At 53.1% G+C, this 11,954-nt stretch overlaps 1 protein-coding gene across 1 annotated transcript in view; it reads right to left on the bottom strand.

Annotated features, from left to right (window-relative positions):
• Window positions 1,718-11,954, bottom strand: part of VPS37B (VPS37B, ESCRT-I subunit) — a 31,564-nt gene continuing 21,327 nt past the window's right edge. Inside the window, exons 2-4 of the mRNA NM_001243371.1 lie at window positions 7,042-7,213; window positions 4,737-4,819; window positions 1,718-3,950 (exon numbers count right to left, since the gene is read on the bottom strand). Of these exons, the coding sequence (NP_001230300.1) occupies window positions 3,456-3,950; window positions 4,737-4,819; window positions 7,042-7,213 (750 nt within the window). The 3' untranslated portion in view covers window positions 1,718-3,455. The remainder of the gene's footprint in view (window positions 3,951-4,736; window positions 4,820-7,041; window positions 7,214-11,954) is intronic.

Genomic DNA, 11,954 nt, shown 5'->3' with positions numbered 1-11,954 from the left:
GGCTGCACCTGCTTGTTCATTTCTCCGGGGCCAAGAGGCTGGGCAGGGAAGGGAACCACTTAGTTCCTGTAGGCAAAGTGGAGCACTGGAGCCCAGAAAGCCTTGCTGGTGCTGCTTCTCGTTCTGTCAAGCGTCTGGCTTGTTCCCTGTGAGGTTTGTGACTCTGGGACACCTGTCTGGTGAGTCTTGAGGCTTTTCTGAGAAGCCACAGCTCCAGCCAGAGGCCCCCTCCCCCTGCCCTGTTGGAAGCCATGCCTCTTTCAGGAAGGGAGGGGGTGAGGCTGACTTCTCACACATGTCTGAGTCTGGTGCCGGTGACCCTGGCCCCTGGCTGGACTAGACTGTGGCGGCCACACACAGCCTTTAAATTGGAGAACCTAATTAGGTTCCTGAGCACAGCTGGCACCCCACCTTCCCCAGGAGCACCCAGTATCCTCAGAAACCATGCCCCTCCCCCCAGGTCACCAGCACTTATGGAGCCAGAAGACAGGTCAGGGGAGATGGTTGCCTTGGTTGGCTCCTGCCACGTGGCCTCAGGCAAGCATCCCAGTCCCTGTGCCTGTTTCCTGGAGGATGACACGGGGCCCGGCTGCCCTCTAGCGTGGCTGTGAGGGTGCAGGTGGGTGAGGTGAGAGAGTGCTTTGAAAACTAACCTCCAGGAACAGGAAGGGCCCCAGAGCAGTGTCTGGTCCCTGTGTGCAAAGGAAACGGCTTCAGCAAACAGACATTAAAGGAGGCGATTCTACCACACACAAACCAATGAAAAATGGCCTGCGCTGACTACACAAGTCCCCAGTGAGTCTGCCTCTAACTGGAGCCCCAGTGCGTGGCCTCGGGGTCACTGTACCACCTACCGCTCTGGTTGAGGTCGGGCACTGGTCCTCCCTGGACTTCTCATGAGCCGAGGGGCCCAGAGGAGGGAGGAGAGGAGCAGCGTGGCCTGTGAGCAAGAGCCAAGTAGAGACCAGCACAGCGGCCCACTGAGCATGGACTGCAGATTTGACGGTAAGTTTCCTAGCAGCTACTGAGAGAAGAAAAAACTGTCAGACACATTCTCTTAAAGCAAGTTGACTTCTCAGGGAAAGCTTCCCTCTTACGGGAAAAACCACAGCAGTGTCTCCTAGATGCCTTCACAGCAGTGACCTGAAGGGGATGGCATCTGGCTGGAGACAGGGACGGGGAGCTTTCACAGGCAGCTCTCCCTGCACCTCATGCTCCCACCAGCACCCTAAAGCAAGTCCCTCCCCGGGACCCAAAGGCCCGACACAACTCAACCCAGCACCATGGGTGGTGAGGGTCCCTCCTCCCAGCCTCCAGCAGCAAGTGACTTGGCCACAGGTCACCTTTAAACACATGTGGGCAAGTTCCCAGAGCAAAATGCTGGCTAAACAATTCTATCATTTACTGGAAATGGCTTCTGTGGACAGAAGCCAGGGAGGGACCCGGCTCTGAGGGCACCCTGAGGCCCCTGCTGCAAGGCCCCGGGCAGGGTGACCCAGACCCCAAAGACGCCTCTGACACAGAAACACACTCCTGCCTCTTACTGACATTTAAGAATCTCATAAAAACAGTGCCTGGGACCCTGGGCCAGGTGGACGTTTCAGCCATCTCCATGGCCTTTGGCTTAACTTCAGGAGTTAACCAGTCAGCTTCGCAGTTGATATTCCACAACCAAACACGTCACGGACATTCCCCAGGCAAATAGAGGACAGGGCTGTTACCAACAATTCTGTTTATTAAAAAGGGTCTTACAACTTTACAACCCTAGCTCAGATGTGGCCCTGGAGATGCTGAGGCCAGCCGGGCAACCCCTTCCCCACATCAATGCCAAGCTCGCACATTTGGCTGCACCCCGTGTGGGCGGTGGGCACCCCCCAAAGCTGGCGCAGATGGCAGAGGTAGGGGTGGGTGGCCTCTCTCCAGATTCACAGACGTGGCAGGCCCACCCGATTGGCAGGGCAGTAAATCGTCCTGTTCGGCTGTTCTCCTTAAAAACAGTCCTGACACAGTAGAGTTCAAGTCCAGGAATAAAACTGTACAATAACTGAGGACAAAGGTTGGTGGCCTTGCCCGTGGTCTGCTTGGACAGAACTGGTTTCAGCTCTGTCTGCATTCTGTCACCTGAGTAGTAGCCAGGTGGGTAGTCACAGGCCAGGGCCAGTACCATAACTGAGCATATGGGCCTTTTTTGTCAACAGGATGGTGGTAACACTACTCCTGGGCCCTGGGAATCCAGCACACATGGCACGTGTAGATGAGAACCAGAGGGTCAGGGAAAGCCTGGGGTGTAGCAAGAGCAGCAGAGCTGCTGGCACCCTCTCTGATGGCCAGGGGCTGGCTTTCTCGAGACCCCATGGGTAACCCTCTGTCGCACCCCTGCCCCATCTGTGCCCTGATGCCCAGCGGGAGGCAGAGAATATTGGCTAAGAGTATCCTGGTTAAGGTGGGTGGACTTTTCTTCCACCTGCAACATGACATCGGACACAGACAAGCCCCTCCGAGAACACAGAGCTGCTGGGGCAGCAGCGGCAACTGGTGACACCACCCCACAGCCTGGCCTGCCCCCCACCTGCACCAGGTGAAGCTAAGGCACAGCACGGCCTCCCGAGGGTGCAACCGTGCACTACTTGCAAGAAAGGAAACTACATCCACTTTATCTGCATCTCAACCTCTCAAAACAATATGTGCATTTTTTATAAAGTTTCCCTGAATGGTCTTGTGGTCAAAAAAGTTTTCTTTCTCAATATAAAACAGGACAATTACACATGTAGTAAAAATATTAGAGGAACATTTCTTCATAGAAACCCTCAGGGGCTGGCTCGAGGCAGAGGAGGAGCTGGAGACATTACATCTGCTGTGCAAAAGGCCAGCTCGCACCCATCTCCTCACCCGCCGCAAAGCGCCTGGGTTCTGGATGTGGCAGAGGGCCAAGTGCAAACTCTGCAGGTGGCTCTGAGCATCCAGGGTTGGGGAGGGGGAGACTGTGAGGCCCACCAGCCCACACAGAGTCAGTAAGCACCTTCTGGGCTGGCCCACCTGACTGACCACCACCAGGAGCCGTGGTGGGTGGTGGGTTGGGACACACAGAACCGTCTTGAAAATAAAGCAGAAATGATGAAACATGCTGCGATGGGAGGACCACGAGCCTAAGTGGGAATGAGGAGGGCTTTTTTACCCAACTCATGGGTTCATCGACACCAGACTTAGAAATCATACTGAGAACACAAACCAGCGCGACCACGGGGATGCCGGGCCAAGGCCCGGTGCGCAACCACCTAGGTGTCCAAAACCAGGGTTCTATGTCTACTTACCACTGACCTACAGGCTAAAACCAGATGGATGCCCGGGCCTGAGCACCAGAGCCCCTGACAAAGCAGCTGGCGCTCGCACCTCCACGTGTGCGAGCCCCGGCCGGCAGCGCAGGCAGAGGAGTCCCCAGGAAGGATGAGGGCCACTCACTGGAGGATGAAGCCTGGCTGGTGTGGAGGCAGCCGGGGCGGGGGTCTCTGGGGCAGAGCTGGCGGGTACGGCGACACAAACTGCGAGAAGCCTTGCTGCGGGGGGAGGCCCACGCGGGGTGGCAAGGGAGGGCACTGTGATGCTGGGTACGGGAAGGCCTGTCCCGAGCCCACGGCGGCAGTAAACGGTGTGGCTAAGCGTCCTGCAGGCACTGGGGGTGGTGGGGGCGGGATGCGCCGAGGCATGACGGAGGGGGGCCCGCTGGCCTCTGGGGTGGGGTAGGGCAGGGGCACAGCCGGCACCGGCTCGGGCACCCTGGGTGGCAGTGGGGCAGGCGCTGGGGCCTGGGGAAGTCTCTGCCCCTTCAGCACCATCTCCTGGAGCTTCTCGATTTTAACTCTTCGCATGTGGGCCAGTTTCCTCTTGTTCTGATAGACATCAATGAAGGAGTCCAGAGGAAGCTCTCCATCAAGAAACTTCTCTGCCATATTCTGAAAGAGGCAGCAAAAAGCCAGGTATGGGCCAGACCGGCCGTTAGGGAAGGAAGCTCCCTTAACCACCCAGGGCGCAGGCAGAGGCAGGCCAGCTTCCCTCCAACACCTGTCCCGTCCCCGCCCTATCTGCTCCTGCGGCAGATGCTGGCTGACCCCGGGGGAGCCCCCACCCAGGCAGAGCTGTTGGGAAGAGAGGTGGGCAGGTCCCACCTGCCCAACCCTTTGGAACCGCCAGCTGGACAGGCAGCAGGCCTTGCAGAGAGCCAGCCTTCAAATGAAGGGGGCGCAAGCAGCTAAGTCCCCAGTCCTAGAGGAAGTCATTAAGCCAACGCTTCCTTCCCTCCCTTCCCTCCAGCGGCTGCGTCCTGACACACTCGTCCTGACACACTCATCCCACTCCGGGTCAGCAGGACAGAAACTTGCTCGTGCCCGTTAGGGCTCCCTCCTCGCACCCCCTCCGCCTGATCATTAATCAGACCACACAACCTACCAACCCCCTACAAACAACAACTTTGACCCTGACTCATTTCGTTACCGCTTAGTGAGGCGTGAGCCTCAGATGCTCAGCTGGCCGTGCCAACATGCTCTGCCCCACCAGCTGACTCAGACCAGGGGGAACTCAGCCTTTGGCCCCGACAGGACAGGTGCCGATTCACGGTGTGGCATGTGCTCCTTACCTCAGGGCCAGATGGCCCACTCCTGTGCAGCCTCCTATCTGGCCATGGGCAACGGGCCCAGAATGACTGCCCAGGCCACTGTACTGGGCCAGCCAGCTTTATTTACCTCTGTGTCTTCCTCGATCTTGGCCCCTTCTGCCTGCAGAAGTGCTAACAGGGTCTCCAAGGAAGCACTGCTGGATTGCTTATCTGCAAGAAGCAGGAGGCACAATGGGGTGAGGGGGCACCGGGTCATCCTGACAAATCACAATGACCCCCAGCCCCTCAGAACAACACACTCCCCCAGTCTCCTTCCCACTTCCTTTTCACAGAAAGAGTGTACCTTAGCTGGAAAGGTGACAGGAGAGTCATACCTACTGAGCTGACTTTCCGGGAAGACGAAAGGGAGAGGACTTAACACCCAGGACAGGATGGAGTCCACAAGGTTGGGGGTTGTAGTGGCCACTGTCACCCTCTGTGACCTAACACTGGTATCACCCACATTACATATCTCCTTTGGATTTCTGAGTGATAATTTACATAAATAAAATATACACGCCTTAAGTCTATGACCTGAATTTTTATACATATAAAAAACTTTTAATATATATAAACCCAATCACCATCACCCAGCTCACAACACAGAATATTTTCAAAGGCTCCCCAGGCCCCTCCCAGAAGTGCTGCCCCCCCCGCCCCGCCCCACCAGCGAGGGTTCTGCCTGATTCTGAACTTGACACAAGTGCAATCACACATCGTGTGCTCTGCCTGGCCTCTTTCACTCAGCACATCTCTGAGACCATCTGTGTTGCTGCACAGACCGGCAGCTCATTTCTTTCAGTGCTGTGTGGCAGCAAAAGCTGTGTAAACATTACAACTCACCCCTCATTCTGTACATGGACATCTAGATCGCTTCCTAACTGAGCTATTACAAATAAAGCTATGATGAACATTCGTGTGACTATCTTTTGAGAGACATGACGTCCACTTCTGTTGGGGATAATACCCCGAGTGTGACTGTGAATCACAGAGGATGCATGTGTTTCGCTGTAGCAGGTACTGCCAGACAGCTTCTCCAGTTCTCCCTCCTCCCAGCAATGGAAGCAGTCCACATCCTCAACGGCACTGCTGCTGCCAGTCTTTTCACCTTTATTCGTTCAGGTGGGGCGTGTTGGAATAAACTGCTACGCTGTCATAGACATAATAGAGATCATGGGATGGATGTCACCGGAGACCTCACTGAAGGGGATGATTTTTTCTTTTTTTTTTTTGCTATTTCTTGGGCCGCTCCTGCGGCATATGGAGGTTCCCAGGCTAGGGGTCCAATCGGAGCTGTAGCCACTGGCCTACGCCAGAGCCACAGCAACGCGGGATCCGAGCCGCGTCTGCAACCTACACCACAGCTCACGGCAATGCCGGATCGTTAACCCACTGAGCAAGGGCAAGGACCGAACCCGCAACCTCATGGTTCCTAGTCGGATCGTTAACCACTGCGCCACGACGGGAACTCCTGAAGGGGATGATTTTTTAACCTTCTCTTAATCTGAGTTTCCTTGAAAGCTATTCCAAAGCACTCAGACCTCAACAGTAGTCAGTTCCTAAATCACTTCATAATGGCTGCACATTAAAGTGTGACATTAAAATATTCTTGGAATTCCTGTTGTGGCTCAGAGGGTTAAGAATCTGACTAGTATGCATCCATTAGGATGCAGGTTCAATCTCTGGACTTGCTCAGTGGCTTAAAGGATCCGGCATTGCCCTGAGCTGTGGTGCAGGTGGCAGATGTGGCTTGGATCCCGCGTTGCTGTGACTGTAGTGTAGGCTGGCAGCTACATCTCTGAGTCAACCCCTAGCCTGGGAACTTCCATATGCCAAGGATACAGCACTAAAAAGAAGCTCTGCCCCCGCCCCCCGCTGACAAAAAAAAAAAAATACATCTGCCTTTTTTCTGTGCTGTTTGAAAAAGGTGAGTCTTCTTTTCCTAAATTCGTGACACAGGAGTTCCCGTCGTGGCACAGTGGTTGACAAATCCGACTAGGAACCATGAGGTTGTGGGTTCGATCCCTGCCCTTGCTCAGTGGGTTGAGGATCTGGGCCTTGCCGTGAGCTGTGGTGTAGGTTGCAGACGCGGCTCAGATCCCACATTGCTGTGGCTCTGGCGTAGGCTGGTGGCTACAGCTCCGATCGGACTCCTAGCCTAGGAATCTCCATGTGCCACGGAGGCGGCCCTAGAAAAGGCAAAAAGACCAAAAAAAAAAAAAAAAAAAAATTCGTGACACAATTCTATATATAAATTATTTTTTTGCAGCAGTAATCACTGTCTTAATCTGAAATTGCCCCCAAATAATATTTCTCTCCTGGTAGTACAAGAGCTTGAAAATGTGCCCTTCTCTCAACTCTTTATTCCTGAAAGATCACCTTAAAAGAGTTACCTAATTTGGTCTTCTTTATCTGATAGGCTTCAAAGAGCACCTGGAGTTCCTGGTACTTTTGGGTCAAACGTGCTTTCAGAGAGTCCAGCTGGGGCTGGTACAGAAGGTTGCCTTCCGCCAGGCTCCGGTTGCTGGCCAGCGTCATTTCTTTATTAAGCTGAACGTTCTGCGTCTGCAAGGACCATACAGGGTGATGAGAACCGGCATGTTAGTCCCCGAGCCCCACCCCTGGGGTAGGCTGGGCAGCTAGCCGCCCCCACCCCGACTCCAGTCCCGATTTCTAGTCTGGACAGTTTGGATGCTGCTCCCCATTCTTAAAGAACAAGGCCACTTTCTCTCCAATGTGTCTGCAGGACAGGCTCTGTCCCAGGAGCTGCCTATCGAGGCTTTCGCCCCATCAGCTGGGCTGTGACAGGAATTCCTTACCACGGCTGCCGTGCCCTCAGGAGTGAACAGCTCTAAAGACATAGGGCTAGATTCTTCCATAACAAGCCGCTGCTGCTCCAGACAAGTTAAAGAACCACTTTTTATCAGAGGAGGGCCAGTTGGCGTAGTGTCAACTCAGGCTTACTCACCAGGTTTCGAGATCAAACACTGAGACTCTGGGAAGGAATCTGCTCAGTGACCCTGTTCTATTCTCTCCCCACGCCCACCACTGGCTCTTCTGTGTCTGAGCTCCCTGGCTCCTGTGGGAGATGCCTGGACCCCAGGAGTGAAAGGGGGAAATGGGAGGTCTGAGAAAAGGTGAGCAAGTCCTAGGAAACATAACCCAAAGCGTATGGGAACAGAAAAGCAAAAACACCAACACATGGCAGCCTAGTTCCCTTTCCACTTGCTCAGGATGGGCTCCTCCACCACAGTCAGCCCTCGGCAACCTTGCCTTCAGGATCTGAAGTCTCAGTAGTACTCGATTCCTTCCCCTCCCCCATCTGCCCCCGTTTCTTTCAGAAGCTCGCCTTCAGCCCCACACCAGTCATCTCATTCTTCCCTTAATATTTTCTACACCCCACCCAAGCTGGGCTATTTTCACCACTACTTCCTTCCTCTTGCTGGTCTGACTGCAGATTCCCGGCCTCGTGGCCTCTGTTCTGCACCCCTCCCCCCTAGCCATACCCTTTCGTGCCTGTGCACAGTTCCCAGTGTGCACGTGCACGCGCGTGCGCGCACACGTTAGAGAACAAAGAAAAAGCCCTTGGAAGCGGGCTCCAGAGGAGGCCCTGAGCACCAAGCAGGGGGGGAGGCGTCCTTGGCAGATGCATGACCTGCATCTCCTACTGGGAAGATGGGCCAGGGCCCTCAAGATGAGGCTCAGTTTAAAGAGGAATTTAAATTAAAATAGAAAATTAAGTCTCTAGCTCAACACTATAAAATCAGTGCTGTAGAAATACTCAACTCTTTCGGCTTTTAGCCAGCAAGGACAACGAGGCATGGAAGATCTAGTTTAAGTGGGGTTCCTGGTCCTGCAGGGCTTTGGAAGGAAGGGGGCTTCCCTCACCCCTGAATCCCCCACCCACAGCAGTTTGCCCTCCAAGTGCGCTGTATCCCCAGGTCCTGCAGAAGACTCTTTCCTTAGATTAAGCCATTAAAAAGAACAAAGAAACAGAAAGAAGCCATTGTACTCTGGAAAACAGCTTGGCAATCTCCTTTTTTTGGCTATGCCCATGGTATACAGAAGTTCCCAGGCCAGAGATCGAACCCTTGCCACAAGCAAGAGACCAGAGCCGCTACAGTGACAATGCCAGATTCTTTTTTTTTTTTTTTCAATGCCAGATTCTTAATCTGCTGCACTACAAAGGAACTTCACAGGCAATCTCTTTTAAAACTGAATGTGCATCTACCACACCATCTAGAAATGATATGCATGGGCATTTATTCCAGAGAAATCAAAATTTATGTTCACACAAAAACCCACACATGAATGATCAGAACTGCTCTCTCTGTAATCAACCCAGGTGTCCTTCAGCAGGTGAGCAGTTAAAGAGAGGGCTACCTCCGCACCTCAGAGCACAGTCCAGGAATAAGGAAGATGAGCTGCTGAGATGCATGGCAGTTTGGAGGGAGACCCAGGGAATTAGGGTAAGTGGGAAAAAAAAAAAATCAGGGAATTCCCATTGTGGTTCAGCAGTAATGAACACAACTAGTACCCATGAGGATGCAGGTTCAATCCCTGGCCTTGCTCAGTGGGTTAAAGATCAGGTGTTGCCATGAGCTGTGGTGCAGAGGTTGCAGACGAAGCTTGGAGCCTGCATTGCTGTGACTGTGGTGCAGGCCAGCAGCTGTATAGCTCTGATTCCACCCCTAGCCTGGGAACTTCCATGTGCCATGGATGCGCCCTAAAAAGAAAAAAAAAAATCAACCCAAAGTGTCACAGATCCTATCCTTCTGTGCATACAACATTCTTGAAATTCGCAAACTACAGATATGGGGACAGATCATGGTTGAGGGGAGGAAAGCAGCTACAAGAAGGTAACACAAGGAGTTCCCACTGTGGCTCAACAGTAACAAACATGACTAATACCCATGAGGACAAAGGTTCAATCCTTGGCCTTGCTCAGTGACTTAAGGATCCAGTGTTGTCCTGAGCTGTGGTGTAGGTTGCAGACCCGGCTCAGATACTGCATTGCTGTGGCTGTGGTGTAAGCCGTCAGCTGCAGCTCTGATTCAGTCCCCACCCTGGGAACTTCCATATGCTACAGGTGCAGCCCTAAAAAGCAAGGGGGAAAAAAAAAGGCGGCTACACAAAAGCTCCTTTTGGCTATGGGTCCCTGCTCTGACCAAAACCCTGATGCGGGAATGGACTAGAATTTTGCAAGATGTCATTGGGGGAATCCGGGCTCCAGGTACAGAGGATCTCTCTGTTCTTATACTATGTGTGAATCTATAATTATCTCAAAATTTCAAGTTTAACGGGAAATAAACACTTGATGAGATCTTTTGCTCACACTGGTCTCATCTGATGGACAAGACAAGGACGGGTGTTCAAGGTGCCCCACATGCCCTGTCATTCTGACTCAATCCGTTCTGTGTTTAGTGAACACTTACCGAGCAACTATTACCTTCCAGGTCCTAGGTTAGGCAGAGAAGTGAGAGGAACAGGTGCATTCCTATCCTCAAACTGAGAATCAGCAAAAATGGAACCAAAATCATTGCACCCTGATCTCTGAGCCCTGGGGTGACCTGTCATCTCACTTGCCCCATTCTGACAGTTCTGAGAACAGAGATCACCCCCTATAGCCACCCCCAGCTCCTTCTCATTATCGGGCCCAAGCTTAGTGTCTTGTTCGCAGAGGCCTCCCTGACCCCAGGCCAGCAGCCACCCTCTGTCACAGCACCCATTTCTTTCCTGCCACTAAAGGCAATCAGTAGGCACTGGGACTGGGTCTGTGCTCCCCACTGGAGCATTACCGACAGACAGTATTCTTTTTTTTTTTTCTTTGTCTTTTTGCCATTTCTAGGGCTGCTCCCTTGGCATATGGAGGTTCCCAGGATAGGGGTCTAATCGGAGCTGCAGCCACTGGCCTACACCACAGCCACAGCAACACGGGATCTGAGCCGCGTCTGCAACCTACACCACGGCTCACGGCAGTGCCGGATCCTTAACCCACTGAGCGAGGCCAGGGACCAAACCTGCAACCTCATGGTTCCTAGTCAGATTCGTTAACCACTGAGCCACGATGGGAACTCCAACCGACGGGCAGTATTCTATCTGTGAGGTGCCAAGCACCCAGCACGTACCAGCCACTCAGCAAGGATCTGCTGAATGAATCAGAGACCCTCCTCACCCCCAAAAAGCCAGTCACTTGAGGCCAAGTCTGGCAAAGAAGGTGGGTAACAAAACAAGGAGTTTAAAAGAAGATGAGCTGTGCTTGTCAAGCAACACTCGCCCCAACTCCTTTACACAACAGACCGGCGCCCTCACTAGAGCCCGTTGGGCCTGCATCTGTCAAAGGTCTCACACACCCCGGATGTAAGGGTGCTCCAAACTCGGAATTTCCCTGTCTTAAGCACAGGTCTCCCCAGGGGCCGCTGCAGGAGCACTGGCATCAGCGGGAGCACACGGTCCTGGCACGCTGGCAAACACCACCCTAGAGCAGGGGCCCTCAATGTCAGCTGGACATCAGAAACACCTGAGGGGGAGGGGGTGCTGATAAATCCCCAATACCCAGCCCAACACTGATCAGCCCAATTCTCTAGGAGGGGCCAGGCCTGGAGAGTGTCTGCAAAGCCCCCCAGGTGATCCCAGCATATGGCTAAGCATCACTGATTCACAGCTTCACCTAGAATATACCTACCAATCAATTTTATTCTCATAGATCTAAGTCAGGTCAAAATCATTTCTCCTACGTGTCATGCACAGGATTGACAAAGGCAAAATAAAACTTCAACAGACAAAGATAAATGTTAAACTGGTATTCAGGTATTCAGTGTTTTTGTTTTGTTTTGTTTTGTTTTCTCTTTTGGCCGTCCCCTGGCACATGGAGTCCCTGGGTCAGGGCTCAGATCCCAGCCCCAGTTTGGACTTACATCCAAAGGCGTGGCAACACCAGATCTTTTTAACCCAGTATACTGGGCCAGGGATTGAACCTGTGTCTCTGGTGTGCAGAGATGCTGCTGTTCTGCTGCACCACAGCAGGAATTCCCAGATATTCAGATGTTTTTACATAAACATCTGGAAATTCTCAGAGGCCACCCAAGGTGCACCCACAGCATTCTCCAAGTGGACAGTGGGGACAGTGGTAGTGAGGACAGTGGCCAGGGTGTAGGATGAGGTGGGGAGAAGTCTCTGATAAAGCTCTTCCAACACAACCATCAGCCCTGCACAGCTTCTGATGCTGCATTAGAGAAAGACCTTCCTCCCCAACATTCCTTTCCATCGTTCCAGTTGAGAAAAAGGGGGAGGAAGCTGCCAGCCT

This window comes from Sus scrofa, chromosome 14 (assembly GCF_000003025.6).
Source record: "Sus scrofa isolate TJ Tabasco breed Duroc chromosome 14, Sscrofa11.1, whole genome shotgun sequence".
Lineage (NCBI taxonomy): Eukaryota > Metazoa > Chordata > Mammalia > Artiodactyla > Suidae > Sus > Sus scrofa.
The sequence above is the reverse complement of the archived record's forward strand: the minus strand, read 5'-3'. Positions and strand labels throughout refer to the sequence as shown.